The sequence below is a fragment of the Neopelma chrysocephalum genome, unplaced genomic scaffold (assembly GCF_003984885.1).
Source record: "Neopelma chrysocephalum unplaced genomic scaffold, ASM398488v2 Primary Assembly neopelma1_23, whole genome shotgun sequence".
Taxonomy (NCBI): Eukaryota; Metazoa; Chordata; class Aves; order Passeriformes; family Pipridae; genus Neopelma; species Neopelma chrysocephalum.
Window position 1 is genome coordinate 26,057,602 of NW_020897691.1, and position 18,435 is coordinate 26,076,036.

Sequence of the window (18,435 nt, forward strand, 5' to 3'; positions counted from 1 at the left end):
CTCCCGGCCGCCCGCCCGCTCGGCGGAGCGGCGCGGCAGCCAGAACGCTGCGGCGAGGCCCGGCGGGCGCGGCCGCCGCTCCCCGGCGCCGGCAGCCCGCGGCCTACCAGCAGAGGTCCCTCCTTGGCTAGTTTTGCGGCGTGTTTTTGCTGCACTTGAAACTTTCTGGAGAAAACCCGGGCTCAGGTCCGCGTCTTCTCCAAGCTCGGGCAGAACCGCCGAGACAAAAGCGCCTGCCCGCCCGCCCGGCTCCTCGGGAGCAGCGCTCGGGGAGAGCGATTCTCGAGTCGCTCCATTTCCCTCCAGAATTTGCCTTTTTTCCTTCGACGCCGCCCCGGGCAATTAAATGGAGCGGGGGAAGAGTGCCCCCCTGCCCGGCGTGGGGGCGAGCGCGGTGCGGGCGGGGTGGGAGAGGAACTGGGTGTTAAGTGTTCCTGAGGAAGTTGCACAACGAGAGAGGGACTCTGCTTGTTTACCGGGTCCTCTGCTTTCTTTTTTTCCTCCCCCCCCCACCCTTCCACCGACCGGGATCCGGGAAAAGGAGGTTGCCTCTGAGTGGAAAGAAAAAAAAAAATTAAAAAATGTTACCTTCTCCTCCCTCCTCCCCTCCCCCCGCGCGGAGGAGAAGGAGGAGAAAGAGGGGGGCGAGCTCTTTTTTTTTCTAGGGGACTGCTGGGGACTCGCTCCCTGGCCGCTCGCAGCCGATCTCCAGGCATCCCTCGGCGGAGAAGTCTCCCGTTCCCGCGGGAGGGGCCGGCACACGCCGCCTCCCCGGAGGGCTCGCCCCCGCCCGGCCCCGCAGCCGCCAGCGCCCGGCCCCGCGCTGCAACTTTTTCTCTCACGCTCTCGCGTGCGCCCGCTCCGACGGAGAGGGGGAAAAAACATGGGGGTGGGGAGCGGGCGCCGCTGCGGCCCCGAGGCGGCGCCCCCCGCCCCAGGCTCTGCAGCCCCGGCGGCGTCTCCCCAGCCTCGGCCGGGGGCGGACGGCTGCTCCGCGGGAGCGCCTTCCCGTCGGCCGCCGCTGCCCCCGAAAAAAAAATTGCTTTCCTTCCCCCCCACCCCCCCGAAAAAACACCGCCCCACACACGTTAATGAGAACAAGTGTGCCTATATCCTGTTGTTATATGCACCGGCAGCGGAGACGGGGAGCGAGAGACGGGCGTGTGCGCGGGGGGCCGCTCCCCCACCCCGGCCGCACTTCAGGCGAGAGCGCGCAACTTAACAGAAAAGCCGCGTCCTATTCCCTGCCCCCCCCTCCCCGCCCCCGTCGTCGGCAAAATACGCACTCACGTGTATGTGCGCTCGCACACACGGCCGGCAGCCCGGGGCCAGCCCCCGGTACCCCCCGAGGCCAGCCCGCGGAGCCGGCGGCGGTGACAGGCGCCGGCCCCCGCCGCCGCACGCAGCCCGGAGCGGGCAGGGGCCGTTCCCCCGCCGCCTCACATGTCTGCCGCAGCGAGCGCGGCGCACGCACCGCACAGAGGCAGGAACTGAGCACTCGAGCAAAAGACTTTTTTTTTTTCGTCTCTTAAAAAAAAAAATTGCTAGAAGCTTGCGCCTTTTTTTTTTTTTGGTATGTGTATGTGTGTGCAAACTTTCCCCAAAATGGCGGAAATTGGGAGATGATTATATTTTAAATATCTCTCGCACACAATCACACAAAGTGCAGGAGCGACGGAAAATACAAACTCTCCGCTGCGCGCTGGAGAGGCCTTCGCACACGGGGACCCACGGCACATTCAACCGGTATATCCCGGCAGCCGCCACCTCTCGCCGCTTCCGACCAAAAAACCCGGGGCTTTTTCGCACCCCACTCCGCTGCGCATTGCCCCCTTGCAGCTCGCACTTCTCCCCGTCCTTCAGCCTGTGCGAACAAAGAGCCGGGGCTGGGGAGGGGGGGGCTCGGGTGCCAGCGAGCCCCCTCCCTCCGCTCCGCTACCTCCCCGCCCGGCGCTCACACGCACACGCACACTCGTGCCCCCCCTGCCGCCCCCCCCGGCGCCCGGCCGCAGCACCCGCATCACATTGTTCCCAACAGCGCGGCGGTGCCCCGTAAGTGTCATTAAATGGAGCCAACTGACAAGCTCATTGGTGGGGCAAGTCTGCAAAATGTCTCTCCCCTTCCCTTCCCCCTCCCTTCGGAACCCACTCCCCCCCCCAAAAAAAAAGGCCCCCCGAAACACATTTCCACAGCTCCCTCCCCCGTATATATATATATGTACATACACATACTTGCGTGCGTGCCTGTGTATGTATATAAATATTTAGCGCATATATATATATATATACGTGTACTCCCTTCATGTGTTTGGGAAGAGAAAAAGAAATACCAGGCACCTCTCTCTTTCTTTTGTTCCTCTTTCACACTCGTACACTTATGATTTAGTGAGATCCCCGGTGCCTCGGCCGCTCCCCAGCCACTTGCGAGTCACTTGCCCACTTTCCCCGGCATTAACTTCCATCCTTTCTGCTCGAGGTGGTGGGGGAGAAGCCCCCCTCCCCTTCCCCAGATACGTTTCGTAAGGGAGGGAGAGGAGGTGCGTCTCTCCCTTTATCTCTCGCGCTCTCGCTAACTTTCATCCTCACCTAGGGGGAAAATTAAAACCCGTCACCAGCCTTTGCCATCGCGGCTCCCTACACGGCTTGCGGATCAGATCGGAACCCGCCGCTCCTTACCCCCCCAAATTCTCTCTTTCTCCGTCTCTCGAGTAGTCCTGACAAATATGGTCCAGGGCTGCGGGCACAGTGAGCATGCGCCCGCGGAGCCAGGGCTGGGGAAAGGGGAAACTGCCGCCGCCGCCGCCGCCGCGACTCCTCTTCCTCCCTCGCCTGCGCTGCCGCTGCGCCCCGGCGGCCCGCACCCGGCACCCGGCGACTGGCGGCGGGCATAGCCCTCACCCAAAACGCTGCCGCCGGCAAGGGCTCCGACGGAGGTGCATCCTCCCCCTGATTCACTGCCGACGCTGGAGGAATAATAAGGAGACTTGTGCAGCAGACGCGCGCTATTTTGGGCGCTTTCAAAAATAATGCCTTCTTGCACTTTTCGGGGAGGGGGGAGGTGCGGCCCTCGGGGGTCCCGCCAGGTGCTGCTGAGGTTGGGTGGTGGGCACCGGGGGTCGGGGGTAAGCCTGTCTGTGGCTCTTGGCCCCATCCTCCGCGCAGAAGAGACGTGGGAAGAGGCAAGACAGCTGGGCTCCAGTAAGGAAAGTGCGGGTCCTGCGGGAGAGGGGCTGCCCTGCGGTGCGGCCGGCGAGGGGACACCCGGGGTGGAGGTCTGAGGCCGGGCAGCACGGAGCCAGGCTCCTTCTGCGCTCCCGAAATGCAGCATCCGTTCAGTACGGACACGGTCCTCGTGATGGGCCTTGTCTCATTTGCAACCTAGCCAGCTTACAAAATAAAACTAGTTTCAAATGTGCCACCTGCCTGAATCCTCTCCATCGGGGCCCTATATTCTCAAAGAAAAATGCCATCCTCAGCATTAATTTTCTGTCACTGGTTCAGAGAACGGTAAAAACTGAAGGCCCTTTTTGTTTCATGGGTTTATCCTGGATGGACTTCCTTCGCCTGCAAGGAGGTCTGTTAGCAAAAGAACATTACACAAGATAGACCTACATGAGGCCTAACTGGAGAAGAGGGAAGATGGAGGACTGCAATCAGATGTGTATGATACTTTTAAGACTGTGTGTACATATATATATGTAGTTTGAGGCAAAGCATAAAACAACACAGAACACAATTATACTAATCCTAAATATTTTTTTCGGGCTATATGCTGTCTCCCTAAGATCACTCTGTCCTAAAGGCAAAAACTTGCGAAGTGAATTTTGAATTTTTAATAGTTTGGCATATTATCATATACCTCTTAACTCTAAAATCTCAATATATCTTTTGTTAATCCCAGTAGAGATCAACGACCAAACTTTGTCTTGATTGTAAGTATGCCCCCTTCTACAATTACACTGCCAACTTTCGCCCAAATTACTGGAACAGAAATAATAATAAATACTAATAGATAGCCAGGAATAAATATGAGTTAGGTATCAATAGAAGTAAATAGAAATAACAAGACTAAAGAAAACCTTTTTGCTATTATGGGTATATACTGTATTAGCGAATGATCCCCACGATGGGGACAACATTGCATTGGACACAGGATAGAGATGGGCCATTCTCTGACAGGACTTCCTAGTCTCAGCATCTGTTCAGTAGAGTATTTACTTCAGAATGTGTGTTAAAATATTTAAGAATCCAGCTGGACAACTCTGCTCCCTTAAACTATGCCCATGCTCAAAAAATTTAGACAACTAGGCTTTTACTGCACTGTCTTGACAGTTTCTATTTATTTAAATTATTTTTTTTTCACAGCAATAAAATGGGGCTCATGCCTAAGTATTTGCAGGATTGGTGCCTAAGCAAAATACATTGTAGTTATTTTATGAGGAGCTATGATGAGATTCTCCCACCCCTTCAGCTGAAATGGCATTGCATATAGGCTGCAGTTTTCATCAATAAACATATGTTCATTAGAAACTAATTACAGAAAACAGTATTAACCTAATTGTAATAATTAGTGATAACATAACACTTTAACCCTTCTAAAACACAGATGCAAAAAATAGTGAGGGATGAGAAAATTCCTACTTTCCACCAGTGAACTCTTAGTTGAGGAAATTTATGTGTTAGAAACAAAGAATAAGCTGTAACTGAAGTACTTCAGTGCTTTTTTAAAAATATTTTCCCAAAGTTGGGAAATGTTTTAAGTCAGATAGTTGCCAAATAACTAGATCATTCTATTGTAACATTGAGTTGGCTGGTATTTAAAACTCTTTAGGATGATCAACCTGTACTGATTATTCTCCAGATGATATTGATGTTTTGAGGGAGGGTGTAAAATACCCTATTACAAAAATACATTTCTAAGAATACAACTGATGAGTTATCTGCTGATATTTTATTTATGCTTGAAAGATTTTGTCCCTTTCCTCTGAAAATCTTCAAGGGAAACATAGTCATAGGAGTAACCCCTTACAGAAAATGATGACACAGGTGGAAAATTATGTATGTTGAAAAAGTGTATATTGATAACTGAAACCATGGATTTGAAACAGCACAAGCTGCTTTATTGTTTCAGTTAAAATAAAAGGACCTGTGAAATTAGTAAAGGTACCTCTGTTGTTCTCTGTCTCTTCTTCGATCTTTGCCCTAATCATAATATGTTAGCTTGTGATGTATAATAAACCCATTATTTTGTCAATAGAAATTTATTGAATAAAAATAGATTAAACATTATTCAAATATGCTCTTTAAACATTAGTTCTGTTGCAATTTTATTTAATACTAGACTTCCATCTGTATTCCAAAGGCAGAGATTTTTGAACACTTGTTTTCTATATGTAAGTATGGCATTTAATATGATTTTGGCAGTATGTTTAATGACAGATTTTGGAGTATCTAAATTTGGCCTCTCTCTGAGTATTCTTGTAACTCACTGAATAGGTGTTTGTGCTGTAGCCAAATACTGATTATTTTTCTAAGAGCATGTGCATGAACATCCAAATACATGGCTTTCAAATTCCAAATCTTGAATACCATTTAAGGGGGTGAGAGCAAAGAAATATATGTTATCCATTCAGTTAGGTTCATACCATTGTGTGATCTAATGGTTCCTCAGCAAGTGTCTACATAAACAGAGAAAAAGAGAATCAGTATTTACATTTTACCAAATTCCTGACATTTTGGGGGTCTTGAGTTCTGCAATACAGATATCTTGAAGATGGTTTTATTAATAAAAAATAGTCTGCATGGGACATTTTATCACTCTTTTTCTAGGAACGTGTGCAGCTGATTGTGTGGCCTTTCTTACCAGTGACAATCATCTGTCTACCATGTGATTCTTACCCAACCTGGAGGACAGGAATGAGGGCTTGAGGGCAATCACTAGGAAAAATATTGTGTACATTATTATGTAAAACTCTAAGCTAAGAAAATGGAAGTGTGAAAGCTTTAAGAAACTGGGGATGAGGAGAGATGGTGTATGTGCTCATCTAGGAATAAAGGCAAGCAAATTGCAGACCATGGTGATTCCAGTTCTCCTCAACAGTGCTGTCTCCTTCTCCAGAGAACTTGATGCCCACACTGATGTGAAGCAATAATGACTCACTTATTATCAATAGAATTGACTGGTTTTGCCACTAATCCCAGAATAATTATCCAAGTTGATTCAGATGTTACACTAAACTGAGTACCAGTAATACTTCCTAGCTCGAAAATATATGTGCCTGCCCTGGCCACATCCCAATTCCCTACCAGAGTGAGACTTGGGCGCACAATGGTCTTTTTTTCCTGGGAGGAAAACTCAAGCCTGAATACTTGAAGGAAACTGCAGCATTTTCCAGGCAGGCTTCAGCCCCATATGTACCTGGATGCAGTCTAGGTGCAGCTTTGGGTAGCTTCCTTTTCCAAAACGAGATGTTTTGAGGCATTGTAAAAGTAGGAGTTTCAAAGATTTCATCAAAGTTGCAAGACTACAAAGATGTCCAGAGGTGGTCTTCATCCTGTTTGACCAACCTGATCTCCTTTTACGATCAGGTGACCCACCTGGTGGACGAGGGAAAGGCTGTGGATGTGGTCTATCTGGACTTCAGCAAAGCCTTTGACACTGTCTCCCATAGCATACTCCTGGAAAAGCTGGCAGCCCACGGCTTGGACAAGGGCACTCTCTGCTGGGTCAGGAACTGGCTCGAGGGCCGGGCCCAGAGAGTGCTGGTGAACGGAGCTGCATCCAGTTGGCAGCCGGTCACCAGTGGTGTCCCCCAGGGGTCAGTGCTGGGCCCAGTCCTTTTTAACATCTTTATCGAAGATTTAGATGAGGGGATTGAGTCCATCATCAGCAAATTTGCAGATGACACCAAGTTGGGAGGGAGTGTCGACCTGCCGGAAGGCAGGAGGGCTCTGCAGAGGGATCTGGATAGACTGGAGAGATGGGCAAACTCCAATGAAATGAAGTTCAAAAAGGCCAAGTGCCGGGTCCTGCACTTTGGCCACAACAACCCCCTGCAGCGCTACAGGCTGGGCACAGAGTGGCTGGAGAGCAGCCAGGCAGAAAGGGACTTGGGGGTGCTGATCGACAGGAGGCTGAACATGAGCCAGCAGTGTGCTCAGGTAGCCAAGAAGGCCAATGGCATCCTGGCCTGCATCAGGAACAGTGTGGCCAGCAGGAGCAGGGAAGTGATCCTTCCCCTGTACTCTGCATTGGTGAGGCCACACCTTGAGTATTGTGTTCAGCTCTGGGACCCTCAGTTCAGGAAGGACATTGAGGTGCTGGAGCGGGTCCAGAGAAGAGCAACGAGACTGGTGAAGGGACTCAAGCACAAGTCCTATGAGGAGAGGCTGAGGGAGCTGGGGTTGTTTAGTCTGGAGAAGAGAAGGCTTAGAGGCGACCTCATCACTCTCTTCAACTACCTGAAGGGAGGCTATAGCCAGGCGGGGGTTGGTCTCTTCTCCTGGGCAACCAACAATAGGACAAGGGGACATGGGCTCAAGCTCTGCCAGGGGAGGTTTAGGTTAGATGTTAGGAAGAAATTCTTTACAGAGAGGGTTATCAGGCATTGGGACGGCCTACCCAGAGAGGTGGTGGATTCACCATCCCTGGAGGTTTTTAAAAAGAGATTGGACGTGGCCCTTAGTGCCATGATATAGTAATTGGAGTTGGATCAGGGGTTGGACTTGATGATCTTGGAGGTCTCTTCCAACCCTACCTATTCTATGATTCTATGATTCTATGATCCTGAAGAAATTCAAAGCCGTATAGGGCAGTTATGGGATTGTCAGTGCAGAACTTAATCCAAAGCAATATTGCCTATGAAAAGTTTCGGAAGCATTGAACCATCATAATGAATTGTAAAAGCAGAAAAAGTAATTTGTAAGAGTGGGTCAAGTGCAAATTAGTAATATTGATGAGGACTCTTGAGCCAAGAGAGGGCTGAAGTTAGAAGCTTGGATATATGGGTTGGACATTAGGGAAGGGCTTGGAGCATCGGTAAATCTTAAATCAGTTGAAGGAAGCAGAAGAGGGCACCGTTTCGCATGCAAGAGAGGAGAGGTACCAAGGTACAGCAGAGGTTGTGCAATCTGGAATGGATGATACGTCAATGAATAAAGGTCCTGTGGGAGGGGAAAGGTGAGGGGAGTAGTAAAAGAGAGACTTACCACAGAGGAGAAATGGTGTGGAAAGGAGCAAACAGGGTGTAAGGGAGCAAGGAAGGAAAGGGGGAAGAAGGGAGGGAGCCTGTGTCAGGCAAAGCTGGAAACAGCAGGAGATTTGCAGTCTTTAAAAATGGAGTTTAATAGATGAAGTTTGAAGGGATAGTAATGAGCAATATCTTCATTATGAGTGAAAAAGAGGGCAACCACCACAGGGCTCTTTTTGATATAGAACTGTATTCCTGCATGCTCTTTTCTAAGGTGTATGGCACAGTCTTCATATAAGGGCCATTATCATTTCCCTTAGTAAAAGGCTTTGACTCCAACTGTGCTTAAGATTACAACAGCCTTGCAGCAGAGCATTACATTGGACAGCCTGTTCAGGCTGGATACTCCAGACCTGTCATCCAAAAGCTAGTAGTCACTCTGAGAGCTAAGGCTGTATTTTTAATAAGCACAAGGAAGGCAAGTTGATGAGGCAGCACAGGAACAAACATCACTCTGGGGAACAGGAGCTGAATGAGAAACGGTTGCAGTCTGCACTCCTTAGGTAGAAAACAATTCCGTTGAAATAGGCAACAAAATCAGGGGTTATTTTGATAATTGTTTGTGGAATTTCTGGATCTATAACTGCTGCTGAAAAATGTCTGGAAGTGAATAAATAACTCATGCTGTGGGTCTGCTTGGATAGCAAAGCCTGACAGCATAGGGAAAAGAGGAGGAAGTCCCATCCGAGGTCCTTAAGACACAATGGCAGGGTGAGAACTTGGTCTAACTTGCTCTCCCTGGAGAGCAATAAAAGAGTTTTTAGAGCAACATGTGTCAGACTTAGTGACTCACAACCACATGTGGACATTCCTAGTAAAATATAAATTGGTACTGCAGTAGATGAAGAGGAAAGAATCCCAAATATTGCTTGTATTAGACGTAAGAGCAGATGACTCAAAGTATGCATGCAGACTCTTCTTTCTTTATTTTCAATCCTTTTTGTCTAATAATGTGTTCCAACAAGTAAATAACTCCTTTTTTTTAAAAAAAAGAAAAAGATACTGATGATGTAAGACAGATTGCATATAACAGGCAATACATGCTTAATGTATGTGGGATAATGCACAGGTTCACACTGAGCAAAGAGATTTTTCCTTTTACACTGGCTAGTGCAAAAGCCCGATGCCAACTCTTAAAGGCAGTAGAAGGAAACCAGAAATCAGCTAGGCTGCAGGAAACATTGAACGAAGTTTTTTTGGACGTTGAGAAGAGGTTTTCCTTACCTGAGAATTCAGTTAGGATTGCAGCAGAACGAGTATCCACTAGGCCTACCAAATATGACTGCAATTGAAGCAACAGACAAAGCATCTCCTTTTTGCTGTTAGGTCCAACATCCCTTGTAGAACAATAAGATGAGTCTTTTATAACATTTTTCCAGTGATGTTTTGTCATGTGGATATGCAGCAATAGCATTCCCCTCTTTGACAAGCAACAGAGAATATTAATGGGACCTGTTTCTGAGACTGACAACGAATGGATTATTCAGAATCTGAGAAATTTATATGTCATTGCCAATGATTCTGAGTCATCAGGCTTTGCGGAATCAACTCATACAATTCCTGGGCTGGAATAGTGGGCATTGTGCTATCAATATATCCATATATGTAAATAGTAAATGTAATGTAAGTGTATATGTAAATGTAAATTGTGGCTTCAGTAAGTGAAGGGGAGTTTTTGTACTGGACTTTTAAACTATGCGCTAACCCCTCATGCTAGGAAATCAATCTGCCAAAATCTCATTTATTATCTAGAAAATAATGATGAGTGTGAACTAATATTCTTAGTAAAATAAGTACACACAATAGTAAGAGGTGGGAATACCTGTTTGCTGTAGAATTTAAGTTTCGACAAACATGTTTCAGTGGAGAACTCAGTCTCCTGGCTACCACAACGAAGCAGGCAGGATATTCTTTTTGCTCTGAATACAGAACTCTATACGTTAGTAGTCTGTGCAGGCTAATACCTATTTGTGGGAGAACCACCTCATGTTGGTTTACATTTACAGTTTCCCACAACATGATTTGATTTTAGTATCCACTGATAATAGAACTGATGCATGCTCTTAAGCTTTCAAGAGGAACAGAACTTCAAAAACTATACTTTTGCTGAAACTAGTTCATTTTCACATGTTCCAAGATAAGCTTCACATAACACTTTGCATCAAGCCCTCCTAACTTCTTACCCCCCAGGGAATTCTTTGCAAATTGAAATCCTCTGTGGCTTAAATTTTAGAAAGAAGGTGATGTAGCATAGAAACATCAACTGTATGATCATTAATATTATTATAGTATTGTACTGAGAAGCAACTTCCAAATACTTAAACTGGAAAAATTAATCTAAGACTGAAGGACTTTTAGATTTGCAGTGCACAAATACTGCATTTAGGGGTGTTGGCAAGTTCCCAGGGAAAGTTGTAAGTTCCAAGAAAGCACAGAAGAACTTTGAGATATTGGCTAAAAACCAACAATGGACTTCTCTGGCTCCAAAGAGAAAGTCTCTTCCGCTCTCACCAGTCCTCTGAGTAAGCATAGATATAACTAGTAATTTCATAAATATTTGATCATCCTGAAAACACCATGCATATTTTTCACTTTATTCACAGAAATAATGGCAGTGGTGATGATGTGTAAGTGTACTGCTAGTACACAAACCTCACCTAGGGGCTATTCTCAAAGGCTAACTTATGGTGTCTCTCTTATGTACTGAGTTTGGAGCTAAGGCTTCATAGAAAGTCAGTGGATGAATGTTCCTCAGAGTGGGATTCAAACATGTACATCAAAAAGTTTATTGCTTTTATTAAATATACAGTGAATTCAGATATGCACCTTACATTACAGACTATGTGAATATCTGACTTGCAATTCTCAGTTCAGAAATTTTTGCCAAAAACTGTCTGCTACATGATGATAATCTCTTTCCATTCATAATATTTCTGACTTCATGTGTTTTGGATGAGATAGTTCTAAGCATCAATCCAATGAAAAAGAGATATAAACCTATCTTAATGAGCAAGAAGATTACTCTCTCTATATATTTATTTATTTATTTATATTAAACTACTTTCTTTCAGCAACTTGCGAGGTTGTTCTTCTTTATGGAATGTAAGCCAAGTTTCAGCTGGAACAAATAATTGAGTTATATAAGGACACATAAAAATAGACTGACCCACATCTATAACAACAGATCATATTATAATAAAATGCTATTTCTTGTATAATTTACTGAAGGCAGAAAGTACCTGTATAAATGTACTTCTATAAAGAAAGCCATGTTATATTTGACCTATATTAGGCATCCATGGAGCTCTGCAATATGTTGGGTTACAATCATGTGAGCCAGAACATGAACAGTTTTTCTTCCTGGTGCAACACCATTCTGTAGGGAAGTTGGGTATTCAGTTCTGAGTATAAAGATTTGCATTAATATCAGAAGATTGATATAAGATGACATGGTCGAAGAAGAAGAAGAAGAAGCTGCATACAAAAATATTATGCAAAATTAAGATTTTTTTATTTCTGGAATAGGCCACAGTGCTGTACAGTTTTGTTTAGGTTCCTACAACCTATCAGAATAGGTCTCTAGTGAGCACAGTTCTGCACAAATCAGGGAATCTGCAGCTGCAGATTTAAATTGGGTAAGAAACATTATATAAACTTACTGCATATGCTGCTTCACCTGCTGTAATAGCTAATACGTCAAGACATGCCTATAGAAACAGACACATGCCTATGTGCATGGCAGACAAGGTGGATGCTCGGCTGGAATTCAAACCAGTGTGTATTTACAACTGCTGTTGCCCCCCCTCTTTTGCACAGCTTGAAAATTTACAAGCTGACATGGTATATTCCAAATATTTTAAGTTGTAGTTCTCTTCAAAGCTAAAAAATGGAAGTATAACATGGTAATTGTGAATATTTAATACTTTACAATACCCACAGATTAATTTTATCAAGAAATATAGGTTCCTAAACCAACAAACTGTGTACAACAAGAACACCTTTCTTTAACTATAGCTGGCATTATTGGTGCCCAAAGCCAACTTGTGAATGCTTAACACTCAGTTAACTCAGAATTAGTCTTCACAGTAAGAGCATGATGTACTCCAAAATAATGAATATTTCTGTGCCAATTTCTATTTCAGATGCTTGATTTTGTCTATTGCATTTATTTATTTACAATGTCACAAAAATCCTTTCACAACAGGGAAACTTTCCCTACTATTCTTTTATAGCTATTCACTAGTACTCTAATAGGTGAAAAATAAATGTTGGTAGAAACTAAGCATGGAAAATTTCAGCCTAAAATATTTCTTGAAGTAATGAGTGACTGAAAATAGGAAATTAGAATGAAAATAATTTCTAACCTCGTTGCATCTCCTTGTACCTGTAATGTAGAGTTCATAATATGAGGCAGGAGGGGGCAGAAGTGGGTGTTTCTGCAGCCTAGATCTGGTTGCTTCACCAATAACACAAAAATCTAACCAATCAAGTACAGCATTGAAATGGCAAAACCTGGGCTTCTTTTGCACTGGTTAGCCTCTCTGCATTGAAACAGATGTAAAAGTAGCTACTTGAGGCAAACTAAGGCTTCAGTTGCCACCTGAGCTTAACTGAGAGAGAGCTTCATTTCAGCATGCATTGACTCAGATGTATTTCAGTTGACTGTTAATGAGAGCCAAACCCAAGCATTCTCCATGATATAGAGCCCAGTTCTCTTAAAACTAGGTCATCTTGCACTGGCTATTGAAGAACCATCCAAATAATTTTTTTCTTGCTTCTGTATCAAAGTGGACTGAATTAAAAAAGAATTCTACATCAGAAATTTGCAGTAGTTCAGGATCAGTCAGATAGGTAGTAAATCAGTTCTGCATAATAATTGATGATTTCTCCAGACAGCACATATGATCAGATAGACCCAGAAATCATGCCAATATTTCAGGTACTTAGTGGATTAGATAGCAATGTTGATGTTTTAAATTAAATGCAACACTATAGTCAAGAGGACCCTGATCCCTCAAACAATGTGACTGCCTTATTCTCTGTGTGAGACTGCAACAGTGTGATCATTATATATGTTTTTGAAATTAGGCAAAATAAAAAATTAAAAGATAAAATGCACTTGTAAACCCGCTCAGTGACTGGTCAGCCAAAAGCCCAGAGAGATCAATAGGATATTAATTCCCATTGGGAACTGGGCTCAAAAACCTTTATACCATTTTGAAAATTTTGGTCAAGTCTAAAAATGATCAAGTATTTCTGGAGCCAAAACCTCATGGGTTTAGTGGACCATGTGTTTATACATTGGAACTTTAGGATCTGAAAATACCTCTGACATTGTGAATGTTAAGAAAAATAAAAATCATTGTGTTTTACATATGCTTGGCATCAGGAAAGACTGATCTATGAGACCAAATATAGGCTACGTGAATTAAAACAACTAAACCAAGTTACAACTGTATTTATATGAAACTTCTGCATGTAACCCTCTCTACAGACTGCAGTGACCAGTACAGATTCATCTGATCTTACATATCTGATCTTTCCTATTGGACCCAATGGCTTTGTGAAACCTTAACTAACAACTTTCTAAAAGGAAACATCTGAACAACTGACCTGTAAGCAAAGTTAGAATTCTGTGGACAGATTTGTCTTACAAGGGTGTACCATTCACTGAACTGATTTAAAATTTGCCTGCAATTAATTCCATACCTGGCAACTGGAAAACATAGGAAATCTAGTTTAAAAGCATAGTTTTCAAATTGCAGAAGAGAGGAATTCAATTGCTCAAACCTGAATTGAAGTCTCAATAGGTGTTTGCAAATTATTTCTTTGTTTGTATAAGGATGGCCATTCAACAGCAGGGGTATAAAGTTGCAGATCACATAATAAAAATTTAATTTCCTTTCCTTAATCTGTTCTCAGCTTCCAAATGTTCTGGGGCTCTCAGCTCAAATGTTCCTTTGATGGCCGTCCCTAAAAAGCTCACCCAGTGTGATGCAGTGTTATGGCAGCCCTGGCAACTTGCAGTGACTTTACACAACTGTGCAGCCTGTGAGAGAGCAGCTGAGGTTCACCCAGATCTGGAATGCACAGCTGGGAGATCTCCCCAGCTCCAGTAATAGCTCCCATCCCCACTCATCCTCCCCCATCACTCCAATCCAATGTAACTGAAGAGACCCTGTAGACTCAGATGGCAAATTTAAAATGTCTTTGTCATCTACATATAAAAACCTCTGTGGGCTGCAAATAGCTCATTGGGGATGGGTAAATAAGTAACTCATTCAAAGATTTCCCTTTTGACTTCTGAACCTAGCTTTTGACAGCAATTCCTCTGCTAAGTAATTATTCCCAGCGAGCAGGGTCACAAAGAAGAAAGTAGTTCTTGATAAACAAATTGACAAGAATCACTGGTTCCTGACAAAACCAAACATGTCCCATGCCCCTCTGACAGTCCAAAGACATGATGCCTTGACTGTGAGGATGTGAATCACTTGGTCTTTTACAAGCAAGAGAGAAAGAGTAAAGTCTTAGTATCCACAGATCCAAGGTGCAGGAAGTATTGGTGCTCGTGGACTCAGTAGAGTCTGAGCAGTGAGCTCTTCCTGGTGACTCTCCAGCCAGCTCTTCATTGCTGCCATAGGAAAAACATCAAAAGAGTCACGCAGGACATTTTGCAGTAACATGCGCTGGATGGGGATTCATTAGATTCTTTGAAAATTTGGATTATATTGTTCAGATATCTTGAGTTAAAAAAGTCATATTGAGTCTTGACAAGTAGCTTAAAAATCAGCAGTTCTGATCTTCAAGATGAGAAAACATTTCACTTTTTCAATATGATAATTGTTCATTCCTATGTATAGAAGCTGAATTAAAAAAAAACTCACAAGTTTGACCTGTCTGGAATAACTACTAAGGAACCCGGAGCTAGGTAAGTGATGAGCAGTCTAAATTAAAACAGATAGGAATATGACCTTATCATTGCCCTGTGCAGGGCCAGGAGTTGGACTTGATGATCCTTGTGGGTCCCTTCCAACTCTGCATATTCTGTGGCAAGTATTGCATATATAAGAATATGTAACAGTTTTCATATATATCAATATACACCATAATTTTTGCAAACTGTTGGGAAGGTGGGCCTTAGCCTTGAGTAATTCTGTGAGGATGGTAAAAAGCATTTGGAAGACACTTTTGATGCATATATTTTTATTTGAATATTCTTCATCTTTTTAAAAGCAAAGCTTGAAGTTGCTTTGAGGTTTGGCACCTTGGAAGTTGCTCCACTGGAGCCAATTAATACACAATGCTTGTGACTGTATACAATGTAATTGGATCTGATAGCACAGTCTGTAGTGAAGATGTCCCAACATTTCTCACTTCAAGACACCTCTTATTGTTACTTTGTCAAAGGGTTTTGACTGAAAAATTTATTACCAGGTGCTTTTCCTTAGCATTATTTTCTTGTTTGTTTCTTCATTTACAGATAAAATACTGTAAGGTTTTATGAGGACAGGGCTAGACAAAAAGTGTGTTATGTTGCCAGAGCTGAAAATGGTGTAGGTTTTTACATTGAAAGTTTTACTCCATCCAGTTATTGAAGTAAAAATATTAAATTTGACAGAGTGGAGGTACCTTATGCTAAGGAATTATTCAAGGCCACTCCTCTTAAAACCTATCTACATTTGAAAAATTCCATTGTGCCAGGGTTCAGAAAAGACTAGCTAGATATTTAGCTGAAAACTCTGAAGAGTCTGTCTCTGCTGTGGACCTACTCGAGGCTCCAGAGACTTAATTGTTCCTGTCATTATAGCCAACCTCCACAAAATGTGTGCCTCTCAGGGACCTTTCTATTGACAGAGCGCAGAAGAGAAAACAAATTAATTTGAATGCAGTGTAGACAAAAGTGAAATTTAGGAGTTAGTGATTATATACAAGGAGAAAGAAAGGAAAGGGGTGTGATGAGTGAGAGGGTGGGACCATGAATAGCCATGTGTACATACAGGAGACTGCGCCTGGGAGCTTGTGTGGAAGATGAGGTTTAAAGGATGACAAAAAACCTAGGGGAACAAAGGAAGAGAATTGAGGTTAGCTGAGCAAAGTGACCAGGACAAATATGTGAAAAGAATTAGATGAAGATTTCAAGGAATGGGGACAAAAATTAGTACCAGCCATACCAGGGGTTAGATAGTGCAAGAGGGCTTTCTGGTAGTTTGGGAGCTGGTCAGTGTTTAAGCTGAACTATTGAGGTAGGTAAGAAGACAGAAATGTAAAAGGCATGAAGAAGACTGTGAATGAGAGTCAAAAAACATTTTAAAGGTGCAATGCAAGGTTAAATGCAAACTTTTAACACAGAGGAAATGACGGCATTGACACCGCTTTTGAAACTTTAATTTGAACCCTTGGGCACAAGCACAATGATACAGTCCTGTGGCATGATGATAGACTATTTGTTCTACAGAAATCCAGCCTTACTCAGGGAACCCCATTATAACAAATCTCCTCTGGGTTTCCACAAGGTTATATGTTGGAGGTTACAAAACTCCTGCTTCATTGAGTCTGGCAGTCAGAAGGTGTGAAATGCATTAAGCAGTGGATTGCTAGAAGGGAAGCCACCTGCATGGAGATGCTGAAAATTAGGTTCCTACTTTTCCTCTGACAGTTCTCATATGATACTAAACAAGTAATTTCCAAATGGCCACTAATTTCACATTTTCAGAGAGCTACCCAGAGATCTGAGATCTCGTTTGAAATAGCGTTGGCTAGTCATAGCTGAATTCTGCTGGAATAATGCTTCAGACATAAGGACTTGAAAAGTTGGATCCTTGGTATGTTGGACAGTGAATATTACAGAATAGGTTTGGCTTTCCCATTCTATGGCAGTTAATGCTTCTCCCCTCAAACTGTTCTTCAGGTCCAGATGTTCCTCCAAATAGAGAAGCAGAATTAATTCTTTTGTTCCAAAATTGATTTCAACTTGAATACTTCAATAAACAACTGTCTTATTTATGCAAAACTACATGGCTTTGTTTGTTTCAACTTGAACATTTAGTTCAGTCCTACAGGGCTTTTGGCACTCTTTTGGTTAGCTTGTGATTCATCTCATGCAAGGGGTCAACTATGTTCTTGAATTAAATACATAAGGAGAAAAAAAAGTGATAGTTTTTGAATGAGAAAGCCACTGTATCTTGCATTTACTGAATAAAAACCTATGTGGTTAAGTTTTGTAACTAAAATAGAACCTCTACTTTTGGACAGAAACTGGACTAAAATTTGGAGTTACAGTAGAATATCGTATCAACAAATTAATTTAAATGGAACAATAGTCTGAATATTGTATTAATTTTATTTTCAAACTCAAGAAACACAGACTGTGATTGTCTCATACCAAGTAGAGTTCATTAAATGACAGCTAATGTAGGAAGATACAGAGCCAAAAATGTAGGGTAGAAAAGGAATATTTTTTGTAGTAGTATGGGAGGATGAAACTCAGAGAAGTGTTTTATATCTTTTAGTGAGTCAGGTATCACATACCAAAATGAGTGCCTAACAGCAGAACAGTTTGCTGTGTAACTTCTCGGGCTAGAGGACTGAAAGCAAAGGGTTACATGAGGGAAACCATAAGCATGCTTGGTTCAGCTGAAATCAAACTCAGGGCATTCCTAGTCCTGGAGGGGTGTTTACAGCTCATGATGTTGTAATAAGAAAAAAAACAACAAAACAAATCAAAAAGAAATTCAGACACAAATAACTGCATCAGAACTGCAAATAGCACAGACAAATTTAAATTTATTATTCACCAAGAGTATTAAATGATGGAAACTTCAGATAGAATCTGTCATTGGTAAGTATGTGTAATATTTTTTTCCTTTTTCTTTTTTTTCCTGTTGTGGACATATGCACTGTGGCACCTTGCATTAACAGGTCTCATATCACCTTCCCCCAACCCAAACATTCAGATAAATTTATAGTACAGAAAATATTGTTCTCCCACATAACTGTAGACTGACAGCAGAGGCACAGGAAAGCTCAGGGCTCCTAAATTCCCCAAAGAAAGTTTAAGGAAGAAAAAAGAAAATTCCTGAGACCCTGTTCTGTTTTCTAACACAACTGTTCTCATAGCAGAGACAATCCTTTCTCTTCTAAAGAGGTCACTCAAAAAGAAGGAATGTTTTTTGCTATTTTTAATGTG

At 43.2% G+C, this 18,435-nt stretch overlaps 1 protein-coding gene across 5 annotated transcripts in view; it reads right to left on the reverse strand.

Annotated features, from left to right (window-relative positions):
* L3MBTL3 (L3MBTL3, histone methyl-lysine binding protein) overlaps positions 1 to 2,753 on the reverse strand; it is an 87,338-nt gene extending 84,585 nt beyond the window's left edge. Inside the window, exon 1 of one of the 5 annotated variants that reach the window (XM_027691253.1) lies at positions 2,677 to 2,753. In XM_027691253.1, the coding sequence (XP_027547054.1) occupies positions 2,677 to 2,753 (77 nt within the window). Of the gene's footprint in view, positions 1 to 588; positions 764 to 1,286; positions 1,378 to 2,586 lie in introns of those variants that run through there. The other 4 variants (XM_027691270.1, XM_027691261.1, XM_027691280.1 and 1 more) reach the window with 4 other exon arrangements.
* Between the last annotated feature and the right edge of the window lie 15,682 nt (positions 2,754 to 18,435).